The 22,248-nt window shown below is 40.2% G+C and overlaps 4 protein-coding genes across 8 annotated transcripts; 2 read left to right on the top strand and 2 right to left on the bottom strand.

Moving 5' to 3' along the window:
- Positions 1-138: 138 nt before the first annotated feature.
- Positions 139-1,790, bottom strand: LOC143142443 (gamma-crystallin M2-like). Its single transcript, XM_076303322.1, has 3 exons — positions 1,779-1,790; positions 1,309-1,551; positions 139-414 (listed from the first exon to the last, which is right to left on the bottom strand). Exons 1-3 carry the CDS (start codon positions 1,785-1,787, stop codon positions 139-141), a joined length of 528 nt encoding a protein of 175 aa, XP_076159437.1. The 5' UTR covers positions 1,788-1,790.
- A 515-nt stretch (positions 1,791-2,305) lies between these two features.
- LOC143142437 (gamma-crystallin M3-like) lies at positions 2,306-7,315 on the top strand. 3 transcript variants are annotated; one of them, XM_076303312.1, is made up of 3 exons: positions 2,306-2,329; positions 6,309-6,548; positions 7,037-7,315. In XM_076303312.1, the coding sequence occupies exons 1-3, from the start codon at positions 2,306-2,308 to the stop codon at positions 7,313-7,315; spliced, it is 543 nt and encodes a 180-aa protein (XP_076159427.1). The 3 variants fall into 3 exon arrangements, with proteins under 3 accessions (XP_076159427.1, XP_076159428.1, XP_076159429.1); XM_076303313.1 differs by lacking the exon at positions 2,306-2,329 and adding an exon at positions 5,647-5,661; XM_076303314.1 differs by lacking the exon at positions 2,306-2,329 and adding an exon at positions 5,872-5,880.
- A 3,477-nt stretch (positions 7,316-10,792) lies between these two features.
- Positions 10,793-19,433, bottom strand: LOC143142435 (gamma-crystallin M3-like). 2 transcript variants are annotated; one of them, XM_076303308.1, is made up of 3 exons: positions 19,413-19,433; positions 11,373-11,621; positions 10,793-11,074 (listed from the first exon to the last, which is right to left on the bottom strand). In XM_076303308.1, exons 1-3 carry the CDS (start codon positions 19,431-19,433, stop codon positions 10,793-10,795), a joined length of 552 nt encoding a protein of 183 aa, XP_076159423.1. The 2 variants fall into 2 exon arrangements, with proteins under 2 accessions (XP_076159423.1, XP_076159424.1); XM_076303309.1 differs by lacking the exon at positions 19,413-19,433 and adding an exon at positions 11,942-11,956.
- LOC143142436 (gamma-crystallin M3-like) lies at positions 13,617-16,208 on the top strand. 2 transcript variants are annotated; one of them, XM_076303310.1, is made up of 3 exons: positions 13,617-13,649; positions 15,174-15,413; positions 15,930-16,208. In XM_076303310.1, the coding sequence occupies exons 1-3, from the start codon at positions 13,617-13,619 to the stop codon at positions 16,206-16,208; spliced, it is 552 nt and encodes a 183-aa protein (XP_076159425.1). The 2 variants fall into 2 exon arrangements, with proteins under 2 accessions (XP_076159425.1, XP_076159426.1); XM_076303311.1 differs by lacking the exon at positions 13,617-13,649 and adding an exon at positions 14,766-14,780.
- Positions 19,434-22,248: the final 2,815 nt, after the last annotated feature.

Raw genomic sequence — 22,248 nt, 5'->3', positions numbered from 1 at the left:
AAATAGTATACTAATACTTACTACTAACAAATTCCTGGACACATTTTGCTTTGCAGGAGTTTTATTGGTATTAGAACTGGGTTCGCTCATCAGATCAACATGGATCTGCACAGAGGTGGTGGGTGAGGTGGCGGGGTTTTAGAAGTCAGTGATCCTGCGGAAGGAACCAACGTCAGGAGACTGGGCCCCCCAGTCGGAGAACTTCCTGTACTCGCCGCGCTCAAGGAAGTACTGGCGCCCCCTGTAGTTGGGGTGCTCGTAAAAGCACCAGGCTCCATGGGTGACCATGCAGGAGAAGACTTCGCGGAACTTGAGGGCCTCTTGCACTGACGGACAGTCATCAGAGTACTCCACCATCTGGCCTGCAAAGTCAGGGCGCTCGTAGAGCCTCAACTTCCAAGCATTGCCATAGACCTGTTAGTGCATGCAGAGATAGTGGAAATACCAAAACAAAACAACATTCAATGGGTAAGGTCCATCAGCATGAACATGATATTACAGTATTTTCTATAGATGTAATTAATGATTATGATTAATCCTGTTAAACGGTTAGTTTCTGTATGAAGACATCAAAGCAAATATATAGACCTTGAATTTCCCCTTGGGGATCAATAAAGTATCTATCTATCTATCTATCTATCTATCTATCTATCTATCTATCTATCTATTCGAGACAATTCGTTATTTTGACTCTTTGATGACCTGGTTAGGCCAGAGGTTTGTCATGGTTTTCTCTGTCAAATTCTCGAGTGTTCCCCTTTAAAGAGTTTCTTGGCATGTGTGATGAGTTCGGAGTAAACCTCTGCCAAAAAATGGCCCTTTTGTCTGCGGTTATTGTCTACTGGCTTTTGCTGGATAAAGACCATGATGGTGCTTTCACTGACATTCCATCAATGATAGGGACAACTATCCAGCAATTAGGCTAAACTGGCACAATACTGGCATAAAAACTGGAATAGATACATCTAAGGTAAATGGATGACAGCACTGACACAGGTCTAGAGCCTTGCCCTTCACCCTAATGTTTTCATAGTCATATAACTTGTGCTTCAGCAAACAAATCAATCCATGTGACTTCTAAGACGTTTGGGCCAGTAGGAATCTGTACAGCATATTCAGACTACTTGCAAAGAATTCATACAAAATTGGCCTAACATAAAAAAAAAGCCCAAAAACAAAACAACCCAAACACATCCTATACATCATATTAACACCAGCTGGTTTAACGTTTTACCCCTTTATATCCTGTAAGACAGTAAATTCCCTCACAGTTTTTTTTTAGACATGCAGCATGGGTGTGCGTCTTACGTTTTTGATAACGCGGCAGGATTTGACACTGTCGTTGAAACCCATCCACTGCTGGTAGTCGGGGTACTCGCCGGGGCTTAGGATGTACTGGTAGCCCTTGTAGTTGGGGTGCTCGTAGAGGACCCAGGCGCCGCTGACCACACGGATGGAGTTACAGCGGGAGAAGTAGGAGCGCAGGTCTGGACAGTCACTGTTGCAGTCATAGCAACGGCCCTGGAAATTCTTCTCCTCAAAGAATGTGATCTGGAGAGAGGAGGGGAGGATGAGAACAAGAGAGAGAGAGAGAGAGAGAGAGAGAGAGAGAGAGGGGGAAAGAGAATTAGAGAGACTTAAGAGAGACTACATGTAATGTAATAAAATCTGAAGGCATTGAGTCATGGAGTTGACTGAGTTCCCAAGTCTCCCTATATCTACCACCGAGTACAGTATCAAGTCCCTGTTTTTCCACTCCTCGTTAAAGTAGGACTTACTTTTCCCATTTTGGATATGGTGGAGCTCCTTCTCAGCCTCTGCAGCTGTCAAGGTATTTATCTGTAAACAAAATGTGCTGACTGCCGAAAGCAATTGTTAACTAAATTGCCTTGATTTGCATATCAGCAAATGATTTGTTCAAGTTTGATATCTCTTTGTCACAATTTAATGACACTGTATTAAACAACTGGCAGAGCACAGAGGAAAGCCCTATAAAGGCATATACACTGCCAGCCATTCTCATCACACTCTCTCAGTCAGTCACTGATCCAGGATCATACCCACATCTCAACCACTAACATGTTTTTTGACATGCATTACTTCTGATTATATTGATATCATTCAATATTTATGGTGTTTCATCACATACATGGGCTTGTACAGAATGCCCTGGTGGAAATGTCTGGTGCAGATGAGGATGTATGCAGTATGGTGTGTGAGATGAGATCTACATGCTATGTTAGAGTCAGAGTCTGAGTGGATCAGGAAAACCCTCTGTTGCTGTCCAGGGCGCTGAGCCAAGAACATGACAAATACTAGTTTGCAAACAGTTCAGCGTTTCCTCCTGTGTGAGTAACTGATGAGAAAGATGAACCTGGAACTTGTTTGAATGTTAGAATGCCATTTCATCTCTTTTGTGGAGTGGAGGACTATAAAGAAACAGTTGAAAGGATCTATCTACACAATAGCATTTTTTCACTCTCATTTCCTGTTGAGATATACAGTCTTAAATTATTGTATTATTTGAATTGCATTTTCAATAGTTGAATCCTGTCGCTGTCTCTTTTTTTTGTTGAAGTATTCATACTGTAAGATATCAATTGTGTTTATCAGAGAAAAATAAATACTCTATTGATGGCATGAAAAGATGTGGTCATGTTTCATTAGTTGCTAGACAACATGAGTGCTGTGCCTGTGATACAGCCTGGCAAATGCAAAAGTTGCAGCATATAAGACACGTATCAGACAATCCTGGCACACAATTGAATTAATGCAGAGAATGGAAGTTAATATTTTTTTTATCTTGATGTATTAGAACTCTTCTACTTTCTGGCTTGTATTAAATTTCATCTGTATCCCAGCAGTGTTTCCGTTCCTATGTATTCACGTCTGTGTCGACTTGCACCATGCCTCTCAGGCTGTTGTCTCGATGTATCGCCTCCAGAGGGTGCACAGACTTACTCTCTTCACCAGTGGCGGGCTCAGACTTCTTGAAGGGCAGGGGCGAAAAAACAAAAAGGGCACCTATCTCACAACATGGGGTCCCAACCCCATGCAAAAAGTTATGATGTTTCAAGCATGGGCAGATAATGAGCCAATGTGCCCCTGGGCACAGATATGAAAAGGGCACACCTCATAAAGTTGGTTACTCAGCTAAGCTCGGGTCACGTACGAATTTTTAAAAATAACTCTTTTAATGATCTTTTTTGTGGAAAGAAATGGACAGATTGAGATATACAAATGTGACACAGCCATCAACAGAATTAAGGCATCTTGCTGTGAAAATGATGACGATTAAAAAGCAGCATTATCACACACAGCACAGTGTTATTTGACTGAGGGGCCCATTCAGATATCAGGGGTGAATAACATAACCCATGGTATATGATTGAGGGGCCCAATTAAGACATCTCACAGAATCCATGTTATTTGACTGAGGGGCCCTATTTAGATATGAGGGGTGGAGACCTCACGCAGAGGCTTGGGCCTCAGAGCCCCTGAGCCCTGAGACCCATTCAGTAATCCATCCCTGACTGTAGGGTATCTCATTTTACTGGGATTTGTTCCTTTCCATTGCAAGGGCACTTCATAGTGACGCAGAGCTATCTGAGTGGGCACTTCATGATTTGCCTCTGTAGGGAACATGACGTTTATTCCAAGGCACCTATTTATCACATATTTTACACTGCAGGGGTATCTATTAGGAAATGTCCCTAAATCGATAGAAGTAGAGACACCCTTTACTTCACTGCATCACATTTTTATCCACTAGAGAAGCACCTATGTTTGGCACTTCTTTATGTTTTCTCACATGTAGTACAATAATGTATAGGGCTGCATTCAACTGCATTCGGTACTGAAAATGGCACCCTTTGGAACACTGGCATTTTTTAGCATATAGAGGCCACTCCAGAATGGCACCCGTTTCCAATGGAAGGGCACACATAGGGAACGCCAAGTATAGACCATTTTAAGGGGCACCTTATAGGATGTTGCATTATGTTTACAACACTAAAAGGGCATTCATTAAGACCAGTGATAGGCAAAATGTAGTGAGCAAAACTACAAGTTACTCTATAAGCTACTTCTAAAGGAGAAAACTTCATATATCTCCGATTCTCGAGGTCACGAATACTGTCGGTACATAAAAAATTCGAAAACAATAATCTTTACCTAGCTAGAATAGCTGCAGCAAACAGTTACAGCTTCAAGACAGTTACACTGCTACACTCTGGAGGCTTCATGAGCCTGTATGTTCATGGCCCCAGCGCTGTAGCTGCCTGGCTGCTTTACCAATTGTTTTGTGTGTGTGTGTGTGTGTGTGGGGGGGGGGGGGGTTCTCGTACTGACAGTACTTGGTGACCTTGAGAAACAGAGATCTATGAAAAACTGCCGTATTTTTGAAAATTTCAAGAAATTTTTGAGGGCTTTGAGGGTTTATTTCAATCATGGGGGCACCAGAAGGGGCGGTAGCCCAACACACTGAAATCTTTAATTTTCAATCATTCGATAAACAATGGATTTTCTGAGGGACACTGACTAAAAAAGAAAAGAACGGAATCCTATATACCACGGCGCCAAAAGGATTTGGTGATGGTGTGCAGGGTTGTATTGAAAACAATGGAATCTGATGTTATCTAATGTTGAAAGCACAGCATGCGTCTCTCATGTTGGTGCCTATGTGCTATATGAGGAGGGCTTAAGAGAGATGACGCAGGATAAGGTGAAACAAGTTATGCTTCTGTACACATTTGTATGGTTGTTCACTCTTTTTAGCTCCCTGTCAATTTCAATATGAGGTGGTAGATGTTTGGTATACACACATATAAGCCTGTAATACAAATCAACATTGCTCATACACTTTTTTGTAATAGGAAGACTATGTTGGTATAGTGTGTATTTAAACAGTATAACATCTACATCAAGTGGTTAATCTTCACTATATAATTATTTTAAACAAAATGCAAAACACAGCATCCATTTGGGTTAAGTTATTGTGCCAGTTGCATAATGTTTACATGACTGTACTGTATGACAAAGAGAGCAGTGGGTGTCTGCTTGGACTCAAATGACAGTGGCTCTCTGCCTCTCACAGTCTCTCTCTCTCTCTCTGGTGAGAACCCAAACAAATCACCTGGTTTGGCCTGAGTCATGGAAGCCAACTCCAAACATGACCTGGTGACCTTGTCTGTCACCCTGAACAATTGTTTATCCGCCCCATACATAAATCGGCTGTCATGGCAACAGACACATTGTTTCCATCGCAGCACCACTGATTGAGAAGTAATTTCTAAAAGCACTCAATAAAAGTCATTCATTGTGGGGAAGTTTCTACTTTACCGTCACCCCATTGACCTCTGGGCCTCCATATGGACTAACACCTTTCAATTAAAGTGCACTAAACTCCTTCAGTTGACTAAACTCATGCAGAACGTCATATACTCTTAATCAAAGACTGGAAGAAAAGAATATATAAAGAATATATCTTGCCGAGGATGCTTATTTAAATTTTATTATGGAATAAAATGTACCGCATGTATAAGAGAAATTCTTGGAAATGTCCAGTAATGGCCCGTCCCATACATGATAACTGTATCCATTCTGTTCTGTTCTGGATGACCACAGGGCAGTAGTTCAACTTGTGTCATGGCAGTGGGAGCTGTGAGCGTCAGGCCTCCTGATGGATGGCGTCCAAACCTCTGTGTGTTTCTATGGACTGTGATACAGAACCAAATTAACAGTAAAGAGCATCTTGCTTATTCATCAAGTTCAGAGATTTGAATGACAAAAAGGCACAGCAAAGCCTATTAAGTATAAAAGCAGACAGTGGACGACAGCTCGTTGGACAACATCCCAGAGCCAGCATCAAACATGGGCAAGGTATGTCAGAGGCAAATGCACTCAACGTTGTGTCTATTGCTTTGACATTTATTTACAGTTGTTAATCTTTCACGGCCATGGGGGATTGAAATGATTTGTTGGCTTTAGTTTGCTATTGACAGATAAAAGGGTTCTTGCAGAGATACAATTTTACCTTATTGTGTGTTAACATTTTTTTTTTTTTCTCACATTTTGTCCTCTCAGTTATATGAAAGACAGCTTTGTGCTTTATTTACATTAAACAGATATAACTTGCTGTTGAGTATATTTGCAATTACAAAATAGTATCTATGCTTTTTTTAATTAAAGGCATCATACGTTCGAGAAAGTTAAAGCTTCTGAAGTAAAGGCTAAAACAGTTAATACAGCTGTGTAGTAATGCCTTTACTGTAATGTGCTAAACACCCATCGTACATGATTGCTTTCAGATCATCTTCTACGAGGACAGGAACTTCCAGGGGCGCTCCTACGAGTGCAGCAGTGACTGCCCCGAGCTTTCTCCCTACCTGAGCCGCTGCAACTCCTGCAAGGTGGAGAGCGGCTGCTTCATGGTGTACGACCATCCTAACTTCATGGGCCAGCAGTACTTTGTTAGGAGGGGCGAGTACTCCGACTACCAGCGCATGGGCATGAGCGACTCCATCAAATCCTGTCGCCTCATTCCACAGGTTCGGTCACACCTGAGTTACTTCTGATGATATAATTGAACAATTCTATCTATCTATCTATCTATCAATCTATCTATCAATCTATGTATCAATCTATCTATCTATCTATCTATCTATGTATTAATCTATTTATCAATATATAAATCAATCTATCAATCTATCTATCAATCTATCAATCTATCTATCTATCTATATATCTATCTATCTATCAATCTAACTATCTATCTGTATTTCTGTATTTATTAGCCTATCTGTATTTATCTATCTGTGTATCTATCTATCTATCTATCTATCTATCTATCTATCTATCTATCTATCTATTGAAAACTGTAGAGACAGAGAAAGAGACAAAATGTTGTGTGTCATTTATTGATTATAATGAATGAGAATTAAGGGTGACTGAAGTGCAATGGGTTACACAGGCCAGAACACGATTAAAGCAGTTCAGAGTCTCACGTCTCCTTCTCTTTCCCCTTCTCCCAATGCAGCACAGAGGTTCTTACAGGATGAGGATGTACGAGAGGGAAAACTTCGGCGGGCAGATGCACGAGCTGATGGAAGACTGTGAGTCCATCCAGGAGCGCTACCGCATGTCCGACATGCAGTCCTGCAACGTGCTGGACGGCCACTGGCTCATGTACGAGCAGCCCCACTACCGTGGCAAGATGATGTACCTGAGGCCCGGCGAGTACCGCAGCTGGAGAGACATGGGCATGAGCAGCATGAACAGGGTCAGCTCCATGAGACGCATCATGGACTCCTGCTAGAGCATGGCCTTGTGTCTGAATAAAATAAAATCACTAGTTTCAATCAATACCTGACTGCTTTCATCTTTTTACTGTTGTTATTGTAATATAAAACAGAGAGGTACAATGTCATATTACAGTTTTTCTCAGTCGCTTTTGGTACATTTCTCAGCTCGGAATTGAAATTCTTAAAACTACCTGTTTAATCTTCACATCATTGTGTCACTTGTGCACATCAAAAAAGCAGTTTCTCATTTCTTTGAACAAGTTGCAAATGTTTTGGTACATCCATGCAAATGATTATGTACAATTCTCTGCTGTTTCCTACATTATCAATTGCTTGTCATGTTGATCAAAATGTATTATAATGGGTCTCTGTTGAATAGTCTCACCCCCCCACAACATTTAGAAATGTGAATCTTGTCCAGTCTCTTGCAATCAAATTCCCAACTCTAAGGTGTAACCTACAATTTACAATAGGCCTACAGTTTTTCTCAGTCGCTTTGGTGCTTTTCTCAGATCAGAATGAAAATTCTCATAACTATTGGTTCAACCTCCACAACATTTAGTAATTTGTACACATCATAGTAGCAATTTCCCCTTCCTCTGAACAAATTGCAAATTCTTTTGGACATGTATCAGTTGCTTTCATACAATTCTCTGCTGTTTTATAACATTGACAAAAGAGTGTTGACAAAAGAGTGACATGACACTGTCATGAACATGTCATAAACAAGTCATAAACGTTTATGACATAACACTTCTGAGTACCGAAGTCTGACGTAGCATTTCCATGACGGCAGAATCACTGGATCTAAACACACTTTCGAAGTGGCTGAAATAGCATTGAATGTAGACATGTGGCATCATTTCTAGCTAATAAATTGTTTTAAATGTAGGCTATAGCCATTTAAACGTACTTTACCTGGTAGGCAGCAGCTTACCCACATAAAGAAACAAAATTCCAGTGGATAAGCTATTTTCACGTCTTCTCAAAGACTGGCGGCTGTTAAGAGTGACGTTTTTTGCCTAAAAAATAAAGCCAAAATAGGTCAGTGAATTTAAGGATTTTAACCACATGCTGCGAAGTTACATGCAGGTCTCTTTTACGCAGGAAACCCATGCTAAAATAAAACTCTGTAGTCACGAATTTGATCGTGTTGGTATGAATAGGCCTATATGTTGTAGTATGTGATTCCTACAGTGTAAAAAAATATACTAACATCTTAGAAACGTTGTAAAATTATTGAAATAGATTAAGAAAGCCACCGCTAATGGTGATTTCAATGGTTAGATTGATTTTTTTAGATCCAGTGAAATTGCTGCCTTGGCAACGCTACGTCATGGCTTCGGTACTCTATTAAGTGACATTCAGTTTTTGTCATAACAAGTTTTAGGATTAGGATTAGGGTTAGGGTTGGGGTTAGGATTAGAGTTAGAGGATTAGGGTTAGGTTTCATGTGTCATGACAGTGTCATGTGTTCACGACAGTGTCATGTCACTCTATGTCGATACGTCAAGTAAAGTGTTACCACATTATCATTTACTTATGTGGGTCAGTCAAAATGAACTATATTTATGGATGCTGAATCGTTCCCAATAAAACGAATAGTCTTCATTTCATTGCTTCATTGCGAGTCATTACATACAAAATTGTTGAACTAGTTATCAAATTCTGTCACAATGCTGTAGAATTGCAAAGAGCATATACAGTAAAAATTTGAAACGTACATATTCAGTGTCTTGTACTCACTTACTCCCCTAACTACAGCAATGTGTACCTTTACTGTAGTTTTCAAATGGCTGCACAAGTAGTGTATAGTGCTGTCTTGAGCATGTTCAGGTAGTGTCACCAAGTTCTGACCTTTTTTTGCATTGGGAAAACACTGTGAGAATAAACTGTCATAATGAAAACATGACAAAGCCATCTTAACGCCATAAACGATGGTGTCAAGACTTCTCATTTTGATGACACTGGCAGTTTCATTGACATGAATACTTGCTTTTGAGGAATGGACTATACATTTTGAGCAAGTGACATGCTTTTTCAGGATATCCACTAGGTTTTGCAGTTTGCACTAATTGTTTTGAGAAATGCACTAACTGGGATTTATTTTTCAAAAACAACTATTGACCTCAACCTACTTGTTATAAGGTTACTTGCCAAAACAAAGGTTTTAAAGCAACACCAAAGAGGTTTTTTGTACCTTATAAGAATGTTTCCAAAATCGTTTCAGTGGTTCATCAACCCGTAACAGGGTGAACGGCGCTTCTGCATTCGCTTCAGGGCCCTCTCGGCTATAACCGCACTACGTAAGTTTGCCAAATCGGGTAGCAGATCTGTAGTTCGATGGAATGAGACATAAGAAACTACAAATTTGACTTGCATCTGATGTCGCAATACATTGTATTTTCATAAAATCATGCAAAATATATGCAACATAACATCAAGCAAATTACATTTGCTGCCAGGGCTAGTCTAGCAACTCTCCGTTGGCTTGTGAGCTTGAAAAATTAAACTTCTATCAGGCCAATCAAACCGTGTATAGAGTCGTTAGGCAGGCTTAACATAATGATTGATGGCAGAGTTGCAACGGTTTGGCTTGAATTCCCTGCTACTTGAAAACAAATAAGATGTTGCTGTTGGCGAACAGTGTGACACGAGTTAAGCTTTTATTATGTTGGCAAAAGTTTAAACTAGCCAACTAGCTCCGCTGGTGGGAAACGCATGGGACTCATAGCGCTGTCCTATTGTGTGCAGAGGGAATTTGAAAGACAACCGATTATCCCGCCCCTTGGACTGAGCACTGCGAACGGTGAGTGCCCAGACCCTACATTTTAATGTGGGTCTGGCTCGTCAGGCTACGTCAATGCTGGACTACTGTAGCAATAGTATTTGCATGCTCGTGTTTTAGGGACATTGACGGAAATGGGCTTTAATAGCCTCTTGGCCAGGCGGACCTGCAGAGCAAATCTCAAATTTACCAAAGGTTCGTATGGGTATTCCCAGTCTACCATTTTGTGGCTTCCTTTGGGAAAAAATAAAAACAAATGTAAAGGTTTCAGGTGGGCTTCTATGATATAATAAATCAATCAATCAATATAATGGAATGGATTTCTTGCAGAATGATATGAATGATGTGAATCAGAAGCACAACATATAAACCTCTGATATAATATTGATGTGCTTCTGGAAATGGTGAATGCACTGTGCTTTCACCCTTCCATTGCATTTCTAGTTGTCAAATTTTTTTCATGTATTTTTTTTGGTCTGATAGAAGGCCTGGTAGAAGGCCTGATAGAAACCTAGGACCTTAAACATGTGTTCGCTATAATAATTCTGCATGAATGATATTTGTTGCCTTGTTTATTGAACCATCAGATTACCCTGAGCGTCAAAAAGCCAACATTATGCCTGCTTAAATGAAACCATATGAAATCATAAGAACAACAAGCAGATATGAGTTAAAATAGACTTTTATTGGCGGTTCTTATCGCCTAACAGGAATCCATGATGCGTCTCATGGAGCTGATTCTCATCTGGTTGCTCATGCCCATGTCCCTGCCCAAGTTCCTGTACTCGCCGGGCCTCAGGTACATCATCCTGCCACGGTAGTGGGGCTGCTCGTGCATGAGCCAGTGCCCGTCCATCACGTGGCAGGACCTCATGTCGGACATGCGGAAACGGTCCTGGACGGACTCACAGTCGTCCATCAGCTCGTGCATCTGTCCACCGAAGTTCTCCTTCTCATACATCCTCATCCTGAAGGGTCCACGATGCTGTGATGGCACAGTAACAAAGTAATTTCAATATCTAACCATGGTTCATTGACATGATCACTGAAGAAATACTATTGTTTCTTTACACATATCCTGATATTATACATCTTATGAGGACCTAGCCCGATGCCCTGTGAATTCAATTGCGTAAATAAGGTAATTACATAAATTCCAATTTCTTTTCAATAGTGATGAAACCAGACTGAGAGAAAAATAGAAGTCAGGACACGTCAGGGAAACAAAGAGCAGAAAAGAGAGGACAGGACATTAGAGAAGCCATCTTTGTCCCCCTACGTACCATGGGGATGTTGCGGCAGGATCTGATGCAGTCGCTCATGCTCATGCCCATGAGATACTGGTTGTCAGGATACTCGCCCCTGCGCACCATCATCTGGTGGCCCTGGAAGTTGGGGCGCTCGTAGACCATGAAGCAGCCGCTCTCCACCTTGCAGGAGTTGCAGCGGCTCAGGTAGGAGGTCAGCTCAGGGCAGTCACTGCTGGTCTCATAGGACCGGCCCTGGAAGTTCCTGTCCTCGTAGAAGATGATCTGTGAAACAAAGTTTTGCTTGTGAAGTTTAAAGATATTTCACCAAATTTAAGTAAAATACTAAATATTAATATAACTGTACTTGTGAATTTAAAATATTCTATGCCTGTTTGAAGAGGGGCATTTAATATCATCAATTCCATATATTAAATTCATTTTAAATGTTAATACATTCATTTTGATACATGTTTATTTATTCTTATTTTTATTGGGCCATTTGATTGTCCCAAGGGGAATAACAGAATCAAAGGCCTAAACCCTCTGGAACAAACCTAGAGACATAAAACAAGTCCCTGGTAAATCCTCATCCCCTGCCTTACCCTGCCAGTGGACATGGTGGTGGTGGTGGTGTATTCCCAAGTTGTGCAGCAATGGTGATGTTGCCACTTGCCTCTTTTATAGCTAAACTGATGTCTGTGGTCTCTGCGGGCACATTGTATAAACTTGCTGAATCATGCCATCACACTGTACATTGTGGTGGAGGGAGTTCTATATGGAAATCATGTGACACTATAAGCTTTTTACCAAATAGAGTGGGCAAGGCTCACCAAGCTGCAAAGTGGAAATTAGATTGGGGTCAATTTAAGACAACTTAACTTAAGGAACACAACAGACTACAGATGTGCACAAGTTATTAACATCATGATGTGTTACTTATGCATCATAATTCATTTCAATAATTTATCTCAATATTTTCATAAATATTTAAATAGCATGGATGTTTATTTGACATAAACAATGTGAAGATGTTTATGAGATGAAGGCCCTTTACTGTCTGCATATGTAACAGATAAAAACCTGTTTTTCCGTGACAAAACATAAAATATAGCAAATAGTCCTTATAAGGAAACTATTCTATTCCAAAATCTGAGATCCAGTTTGCACCGAAATATTTGCTGCAAATACTTTAAATATAAGTTATGAATGTATATAAATACCTTATTGTATAACTGTGTATTCAGTAAATGTATTATGCGTCAAAAGTACAGTGTATACATTTTATGGATGGCTACATTCAGTGCTTGGTGGACTGATGTATAGCCTGCTCTTTGCCTGTTGTGCCATCCCAGATATCTGCTCTCTAGTGGTAGTGTGCATTCACCGCAACATATCTCAAGGACACCTATGGATGCAATCATCAAAGACAGGATTGTTATCTGAATCATGTAGTTCGAGCACTGCACACACCTTGAGTTAACTGCAACATGTAGTCAGATAGAGTTTATAATTTTAAGATTTATTCTCTGCTCGTATAGCTTTATCCTGACTGTAGACCACATACATAAAAACACACCCATAACACCTACACATACACATGTATAGCATGTGCAAAATGGTTCATTTCTTCTTTACGGAAGATACTTTTAGGTACACAGAAAGGTCCTTATAGTATGCATGTTGTCAGATGTATGTATGCCCAACGCTTTTTTGTTTGCACATTATTTTCTATTTGGGGTTTGAGGCTAAAATAAATACATGATTTCCAACAAATGTTTTTGTTATTTACCTCAAACGTAATGCTGTGAATCCAAGCTTTTACATATTTATGGTTATGGTATTTAGCAGACCCTTTTGTCCAAAGCGACATACACATAACAACAAATACAAAGTTAAATTTAACAGTAAACAATTTAAAAAGTTGGTTAGACTACATTAAGGAGAATAGCAATAATAGACCACAATGTCAATTCAATCAATAGCCTAATAAAAATAAATAAATACTATAATATACAAACCATAACACATAAGAAAGGCACTGGGCAACTCATTCCACCAACAAAGAACCACTGAGGAAAAGAGTCTTGACCTAGTGTTTATGGCTGGTCGACACAACAGACGCTCATCAGACGACCGCAGGGGAGCGGTTGAGGATATATATCTTGATCATTGAATTACGATAACAGGGAGCAGATCCAATTAGTGTCATAGGCCAAAGTGAGAGATTTAAATTTAATTCTGGCCACTATATATTTGCAGATTGACATGCATTTACAAATGTCAACAACTGTCTTACATATGTCAACAACTGTCAATAAGTGTTTGATGTCTGATTTCACAAGAAATCTTCATATCTTTGTAACTCAAAGGGAAATGAGCAGAAGGAAATGTTGGCATGGCGATTCTTCCTTGACAAACGGGTGGACTTTAACAACAACAACAAGATAGTACACTATGCTTGCTATCTCACTGAACTCCAAAAACAAAGACCTGTTTTTGTGAAAAGGGCATGTGTTATCATAAGCCTCCGGAAGTCATTTGTATTAACAATGGCCTTCTTTTCATGAAAGCTGTGGTATTGGTTTGCGATCATGTTATCCGTTTGTGCACAATCTTCTAAGTGAATCCCTAAGGCCAACATACTTTTATAGAATAGAACCAGTCATTAAGTCATTAAACACATTACTGCATTACTTTTAATATAATGAAACGTGATAATTTGCAAAGCAGAATCAATAAATGTCTTTATTAATTATGTTTATTCATTTATGAGACTGTTCTTTTATATTATATAGTAAATACAGATCATATATGTGTTTTACTCATATATTTGTCAGGGGATATATCAAGCAAAATATTTCTGTTTTATTTCTGTTTTGGAGGGGGTATTTTTTCTTAAAGGGACACATTCACTTATTTTTAACAGTACCCTATCTGTAGTACAGCAAACATGAACAAGGGTTAACTTTCTTTAATGACTACATTTGCATTTGCATAAAAAAAAAGGGAGATATAAAACCGGTTCATGCAAACACCACCGTTCATCCTAATAGCTGCCTAAACTGCCCCCCCCCCCCCCCCCCCCCAACCACCCTCCGCCCCCAACACACACACACACACTTTGATGCCTGTCCATATTGTGCTGTACAGTCCACGTACAATCAGGAGTATTCCCTCCCATGGCTATTCATGGCAAACAATATGGAGCCGTGGCCCTATACAATGGAGGGTGAAAAGGCTTTTTACGTGGCTGCTTTTGTGAGGCGTTGTGTAGTAGAAGTCAGTTGCCAGCTAAGGGCTTTACACAATAGGCCTGCAGATTCTTTGGATATCATTCCAGGTATAAAAGCCAGAACCCAGAACTGGAGCTATGCCATTCAGGGATCTCACTCTTCTATATATCCTTAACAACGTCACTTTAGCACAATGACCATGGGCAAGGTACTGTAAATATAATTGTGTATTAATTTTCACATTTTTAAATTACATGTACATGCATTATTGTACAGGCAATAGTAATGCATTAAATTTGTGATATTATCTTTTATCTATTCTATGAATATATGTCATAATATACATCTATTATAATACTATTACTACTATTACTACTACTACTACTAATACTACAGTTAACCACTGACTGAATTTGTGACTATTGTAAGTGGCATACACAACCTTGTGCTTTGTGCCACATCACAGCTACTGTAAATTAGACAGATATTGCTATCAAAGTAAACCATGAATTTCTCCATTCAAAATTCTTGAACATGTGCAGTGGTGCAAGGGGATCCATACAGTCAGTCACATGCTTGTTTCATCTTGCTTGTTTCACAGATCATCTTCTACGAGGACAGGAACTTCCAGGGCCGTTCCTATGAAACCAGCAGTGACTGCCCTGAGCTGACCTCCTACCTGAGCCGCTGCAACTCCTGCAAGGTGGAGAGCGGCTGCTTCATGGTCTACGACCGCTCCAACTTCCAGGGCAACCAGTACTTTGTGAGAAGGGGCGAGTACTCCGACTACCAGCGCATGGGCATGAGCGACTGCATCAGGTCCTGCCGCATGATCCCCATGGTAACACTCCAGCAGATCTAGATGTGTCCTTATGAAGAAGATATGTCACACTTTATTTAGGATGGTCATCTACAAACTATCTACAGATGCTCAGATTGTAAGATGTTGAAAGTACAATACTACAACACATAAACCACAATTCATGGTTAAAGGTTATGAGTTGAGATTGGTAAAGGCATTCAGTTGTTACTTAGAAAGACTCAACTTGAATTTCAACAAACAATCTGTTATGTCTCTGTAGATTTACTATCCAAATAATGTGTTACCAGCAGCAAACTTTGAAACAGATACAAAACGGAACATTACATGTTCTGTGTCAGTTCCAGGCTCTGTTCCTGGTTCCTGGTCCTGGTTCTGTTCCAAAGTCAGGTGTTTTTCACGCCCTTGTATGAAGGAGAAATGTCCTAGTGTGGTGGTTACTAAGAAGCCATTTCCTAGTTTTGTGGTTACTAAGCAGCCATGTCCTGGTGTTGTGATTACTAAGCAGTGCTGTCTTGTGGAAATCTCTCCCTCTAGCACAGAGGACCCTTCAGAATGAAGATCTACGAGAGGGAGAACTTCGGTGGACAGAGTCACGAGGTTATGGAGGACTGTGACAACATGCAGGATCGTTACCGCATGTCCGACATGCAGTCCTGCAACGTGATGGACGGCCACTGGCTCATGTACGACCAGCCCCATTACAGCGGCAGGATGATGTACCTGAGGCCTGGCGAGTACAGGAACTTCAGGGACATGGGCATGAGCAACCAGATGAGAGTCAACTCCATGAGACGCATCATGGATTCCTGTTAATTTACTGTTTAGTTTGAACAGTAGGTTTTTAATAAACCCTTGTGTATAAAACACACTCTTCTTTGTCTTGTGCTACCTTGTCTGTCAAACACAACTACACTTTAGCTATTTTAGATCAGAGGCCATGGGAACCTGCACATTTGTCTTTTGCCACATGCAACACTTTTTCCCACAAACATAGTCATATACTATGTTTATGTTTATAGTTCTTAGCACTTTTATCCAAAGCGACTTACAATGACATCAATAAGCATTAAATTCACATTAAAAGTATAAAAGTTTAAAATAAAGTCATATGACCTAAATAAAAAAAGACCAGAATCATAACAGTAACCATTAACATATACTAACAACAGCTCTGTAAGGAGAATTAATTAATGAATTAGTTAAATACAATATTCTGTATTATATATGTTTATAATACAATATCACTTTAGTTATTATTGATAATCAACATTAGTGAACTATATTTACATCAAGGGTAATCAAGGGTATTTAGAGTGAATTCTCTTTTAACTTCACAATTAACTCATTAAAAAAATATTTGCAATCTGTATTGTGTATTTACAAAAACTTTACTAAACTATTGCTATTTCATTTGATTTGGTTACAGCAAACTAACAATAAGATCAATCCTGGCTGAAACATCAAATATCCCCAATTAATCACATATTTGCCCCAAGTAAATGTTAAATTCAGAAATTGTATCCATATAATTCTGTTCACTCAGTTGTTGATGCATAGTGCATAATTCCTCAGTTTATCACCAATGTTTGTTTTTTTTCCAGTTTTTCAACATTTCAGTTTCAAACTTTCTCTAGATTTTAATTCATTTGTAATTGTACTTCTGGTAGGGAAAGAAATACATGAAATCATGATATTCTTTTAACCCTCTATGGTATGCATTATGATCTGAATGGGGAAAACATTTTTGTAATGTTTTTCCTGCTTAAAAACAGTCACTTAAACAAAATTAGTGAAGATTTTTAAAAATATATATTTTATTTTATTTTTATAAAACCATTGCCTGTAGGCAACATTGTACCATAATGGAAAACATTAAACTATGTATGTTTTCTTATACAAAATAATAAAGCATATTTGTTTATAACATATTTTTATTTAACCAAAGACATAGAAAACAGAATTATGTAGTTTTTACCCCATAATATTATTTATTTTTCGCAAAAAAGTAAAACAAAGTATCGTATCATATTCACCTGTTGCCCACAGGCAACATTGTACCAACAAATCATAATACCTTCAAATCATCATGTACATTATTTTAAATGACTGTTTATTAAAATTGAAAGTAGTAAAAATCATTACAATAAGTAAAAAAATCCCCTACATTCCTTAAATAATATCATGTATGGCCTATTCTGATTCCATAACAGTACAATGTTGCCTGTGGGCAACATGCAGATTTTTGCTATTTTCTAAAATATACATTATTTTATAGACATAAAAATGATGGAAAATACATCTTTACTTATCAATGAAGGTTGTAAATTTGAAGAATGTAAACTTGAGGGAAATTAGTGAAATTCACACTTTTCTAGGGAGTAAATATGATACCCAGCCAAACGTGTGCATAGCCGTCTGTGGTGCATGCGACCACTATTTTGCATTTTCATTGGTTAGTATTGAGTTGTCTAGTTCTTAAAGAGGTATTTACTTCTTTAAGGGATGTCTCATTTTATTTCAACAAGGCAAAATAGACTATGTTGCCCACAGGCAACACAGTACCATAGAGGGTATTTTTAATCACATCAGTGGTTGTCAAACTGTTGTACGGACTCTCTGGTACTCCGGGAGTGTCCAGGATGTTTCATTCATAAAGATGAAATAATCACTTCAAATGATATCAAAATATATTAAAACCTTAACCACATGATCACTGAAGTTAAATTTAAACTATCATTTGTCTCTCTTGAAAAAACAAAAACAGACACAAAACAGTATGTACAATGTAAAATATGTAGTGACATTGGCCAACGCTACTGTATTTTAATGCCGGTAATAATGATGGTACTTGGAAAGCCAATTGTTTTCTGAGGTGGTTCTCATTGTGAAAAGTTTGAGAACCACTGATATACAACAATGTGGCGAAATGGCCCTTGAATCTTCCATGCCGGGTACACGCCATCAAGGGTCTCTTCAGCAACCTTTAGAGGACCTGGTCAGTGAAGTCCTGTCTGCCATTGAGTTTGTCAACACAAGCACATGGCCAAGAAGCTAGGCTACAACAAGACATGGCTGGCTGGCTCTGCTGGTTGTTCCCCGCACGCAGATTGTTGTCACGACCATGACCCCATACCCATCCGATTGCTGGCCATCTGAGAGCCCAGAATACAGAAACCCGAATTAGGGATTGGTTCCACTAGCCTGGGATGACAGCTGAGGTGAGGAATTTCTGCCAATGGTGCCCCACTTGTCAGCGCACCTTACCTCGCATGCCTCCTCCAAGTCCGCTCATTCCTCTTCCCATCATTGATGTACCTTTCGAGCGTATTGGAATGGACCTGGTGGGCCCCTTCCCAAGATCTGGTTGTGGTCACAAATATATCCTGGTCATTGTGGACTATGCAACACGGTATCCTGAGGCTGTGGTAACTTCCAGTAACATTGCTTGGGAGCTCCTCATGCTCTTAAGCCTGGCCAGAATACCAAAGGACATCCTCACTGACCAAGGTACCCCATTCATGTCACAGTTGACCAAAGCTCTGTGTACTCTTCTGGAGGTCCATCACCTCCACACCTGTATCCGCCAACCCCAGACAGATGCACTTGTGGAAAGCTTAAACCAAACATTGAAGAGAATGCTCCAATGAGTGGTGGATGAGGATGGGCGCAACTGGGACCTTCTCTTCCCCTATGTTCTCTTTGCTATCTGTGAAGTCCCCCAAGCATCGACTGGCTTTAGCCCTTTTGAATTGCAGTATGGACGGCAGCCTAGAGGCCTTCTAGGTGTGGCCTGAGAGGCCTGGGAGCAGCAGCCATCACCCTTCCGTACCATCATTGAGCATGTCCAGCAGATGCAAGACCGGATTGAAAGGGTAATGCCACTCGTACGTTCCCACATGGAGGAGGCCCAGCATGCCCAACAGCAGACCTTCAATCGTCCCGCACAACCCGGGCATTCCAGGTAGGCGAACGTGTACTGGTCCTGATCCCCTCCGCATCCTGTAAGTTCCTCCCTACCTGGCAGGGTCCCAACACCATGGTGGAACTTGTAGAACTTGTCAACTACCGAGTCCAGCAACCAGGCGTCGTCATCCGGTCCAGACAGACCACATCAACTTACTCAAACTATGGATTGAGCCTGTTCCTCTACTGACGGCCTGCGCCCACGCTGATGAACCCCCAGTCCACTTTGGTGAGGGACTTAGTCCTGCCCAACAGCAGGAGCTCCGGGAGCCCAATACCAGGATGTTTTTTCCCAGCCGCTGGTTAACTATTGGACCAACACCACATTGAGTTATCCTAACCCAGTGGTCTGGGTACATTATTAAACCCAGCAGATTGGGTATGATTCTAACCCAAAACACTGGGTTATATCAACACAATGTTAGTTAAATTGGCACAATAGACTGGGTAAAGGTAACCAAAGTTCTGAGTTATAGCTATATCGGAACTCCCCCTATTTCCACCGTTTTGCGTGTATGTGTCACTTAATATCCATTTCTATACAAACCAAGACAGCGGACTCCTATAGAAACGCAACCACTCACACCATAGGTATATCTAAATTAGCTATCATGTAAATTACATTTTACCGTGACTTGAAGAGCTGTAAACCGTGTTGTAAGGCTGCGTGTACACAACCGCTTGGAGCTCCAGTGGAATTTTAATTTCACGACGAGAATTCTCGGTCTAACCGTCCATGTGCCGTTGAAACGGTGTAAATAGGCGACCCATCAGGCCAGCACTATAACTCCGAGCGTGGTAAACAAAATCGGATATTTCAGGCAGTAAATGCTCCCGTTAAGAACCAAACCAAATTTTGTTCAAATCTACACACCTACTGAAAAATGTAAGGTTCATTTAGTAAATGTTATTTTGAAGTGTTAAAAAACATCGTTGTTTTAGAATTTCTGAACAAAAGTGGTGATAATTGGGGGTGTTACGATATAAATGTTGAGTAAAATTCACACAGTATATTGGGTATAGATTCAACCCAAACCACTGGGTTATATAAACAGAACTGCTAGTTAAAATAACCAGTTGTCGGGTTTTCTAAACCCAGTATTTGGGTTGCATTGAGAGAAAATGGGCAACAAATAGCCATGCAATGAAATAAAACAGTTCGACATAATTATTTATTTGACAGTTTACTTTATTTTTGAATGGATAGCCTACTCTAAAAGCAGCATCAGCATGTGATAAGTTACTTCCATGAAGACAGCTAGATTCCACGGTCCATTCGGGGGTCAGCCCTGTCAATCAAAGAAAGAAAAAGAGTAAATTAATCACTGCTATTGACAGAACTTTATATCAAGACTTTCACGAAACATGATCAGTGAATGATGTTGACAAACATTAAAAATCCGGAGACAAAATATTAGCGCAACACACTCGGAAACCATGACCACCTCATGGAGTTGTTTAACAGCAGACTGACAAACATACGTTCAGTAATATTAACGTTAGTGGCAGTGATAGTTCTAACATTAGCTAGCTCATGTTAACACATTCAGTTAGTTAAATTCAAGTTGTCTGTAACGTTAATGTTACCACCAAAAACCACCCAGTAAGTTACATGGCTATAATATGAAGCTACCCTGAATGAATTAATATGTTGTTTGGCATGATGATTACCGTACGTGTGAAGAGACTACTTCGACTGTATACATTAGCTGACACACATGCTGCACTACCACGAAGCATTTAATTAACGTTAGCATACCAACCGTCTGCTAACGTTAACCTAGCCAGCTGTTGGTATGCTAATTTTAGTTCGTTGTAAAAGTTTGTTTTGTTTCTGTTCAGCAGTTCATACCCAGTGAACACAGAACTATGTTTTTAAGAGTCTGTCTTTGTGTAGATTTAACATTAACATGAGCAGTAATTGTGAGTTAATGTTAGCTAACGTTAGCTGGCTTAAATGACACAATTCTTAACCTGCTTAGGCTGAACGAAATTGGCAGGCAGGATATCAATTCATATCACAAAGGGTATCTCTGGGTGTACTTTTAAAATCCGTCTGAATAATAATAATAAAAAAGTTAAAAGCAGATACATACCTTTGAAAATCGCCTGATTTCCACTGCATGTTGACAGCTACTGGACTGCATGGACGGTTGAAAGAATAACGATTTCAAATAACTATGCAGCTGTGTTAAAGTTACCCTGGTGCTGGGTAGTGTGCTCACGTCAGGTGGGGGAGAGGAGGGGCGCTGTCCTAAACTATCAACCCAACAAGCTGGGTTACAGAAAATAACATGAGTAAAAACAACCCCACACAATGACCCAACAGTTTTAACTCAGCGTTTGGGTTGAGAAAATAACCCAGCATTTTTTAGAGTGTAGTGTTAGTTCCAAAGCCAGATGGGACCTGGAGATTCTACAATGACTTCTGCCGACTGAATGAGATTTCCAGGTTTGACAGCTATCCCCTTCCCCACGTTGACGAGCCGGTGGAACAGTTAGGGAGAGCAAGGTATATATCTACTCTGGACTTGACCATGGGTTATTGGCAAGTACTCCTGACCCCGGATGCCAAACAGAAGACTGCTTTTAGCACCCCTAGTGGTCACTGGAATTACAGGGTACTCCCCTTTGGTGTCCATGGAGCTCCAGCCACCTTTCAAATGTTGATGGACCAACACTGAGACTATACAGCTGCTTACCTGGATGTGGTCATCCATGCAGACAACTGGTCAGAGCACAACACAAGGCTCAGGAAGGTCCTTGCTGCCATCTGCCAAGCGGGCCTTACCGCCAATCCCTCCAAGTGCCGCCTTGGCCTTACTGAAGCCTGCTACTGAAGCCCCCTTCCTTTTCATCTATAGCTGCTGTGCTCTCAGATCTGACCAAA

Source organism: Alosa pseudoharengus, unplaced genomic scaffold (assembly GCF_046254945.1).
Source record: "Alosa pseudoharengus isolate Yale_2024_CS ecotype anadromous, Long Island Sound unplaced genomic scaffold, YU_APseudo_1.1 YU_APseudo_1.1_scf_24, whole genome shotgun sequence".
NCBI classification, from domain to species: Eukaryota; Metazoa; Chordata; class Actinopteri; order Clupeiformes; family Clupeidae; genus Alosa; species Alosa pseudoharengus.
The sequence above is the reverse complement of the archived record's forward strand: the minus strand, read 5'-3'. Positions and strand labels throughout refer to the sequence as shown.

Bases quoted from the DNA above. Each gene is read 5' to 3' on its own strand.
- LOC143142443 (XM_076303322.1), bottom strand. The intron at 415-1,308 runs GTAAGACGCACA...ATGCACTAACAG, and splicing joins CCTGCCGCGTTATCAAAAAC to GTCTATGGCAATGCTTGGAA.
- LOC143142437 (XM_076303312.1), top strand. From the start codon at position 2,306: ATGACAAATACTAGTTTGCAAACA. The intron at 2,330-6,308 runs GTTCAGCGTTTC...GATTGCTTTCAG, and splicing joins CAAATACTAGTTTGCAAACA to ATCATCTTCTACGAGGACAG. The intron at 6,549-7,036 runs GTTCGGTCACAC...CTCCCAATGCAG, and splicing joins CCTGTCGCCTCATTCCACAG to CACAGAGGTTCTTACAGGAT.
- LOC143142436 (XM_076303310.1), top strand. From the start codon at position 13,617: ATGTCAACAACTGTCTTACATATGTCAACAACT. The intron at 13,650-15,173 runs GTCAATAAGTGT...CTTGTTTCACAG, and splicing joins TCTTACATATGTCAACAACT to ATCATCTTCTACGAGGACAG. The intron at 15,414-15,929 runs GTAACACTCCAG...CTCTCCCTCTAG, and splicing joins CCTGCCGCATGATCCCCATG to CACAGAGGACCCTTCAGAAT.
- LOC143142435 (XM_076303308.1), bottom strand. From the start codon at position 19,433: ATGGTGTTGGGACCCTGCCAG. The intron at 11,622-19,412 runs GTAGGGAGGAAC...TTTGTTTCACAG, and splicing joins TGGTGTTGGGACCCTGCCAG to ATCATCTTCTACGAGGACAG. The intron at 11,075-11,372 runs GTACGTAGGGGG...GTGCCATCACAG, and splicing joins CCTGCCGCAACATCCCCATG to CATCGTGGACCCTTCAGGAT.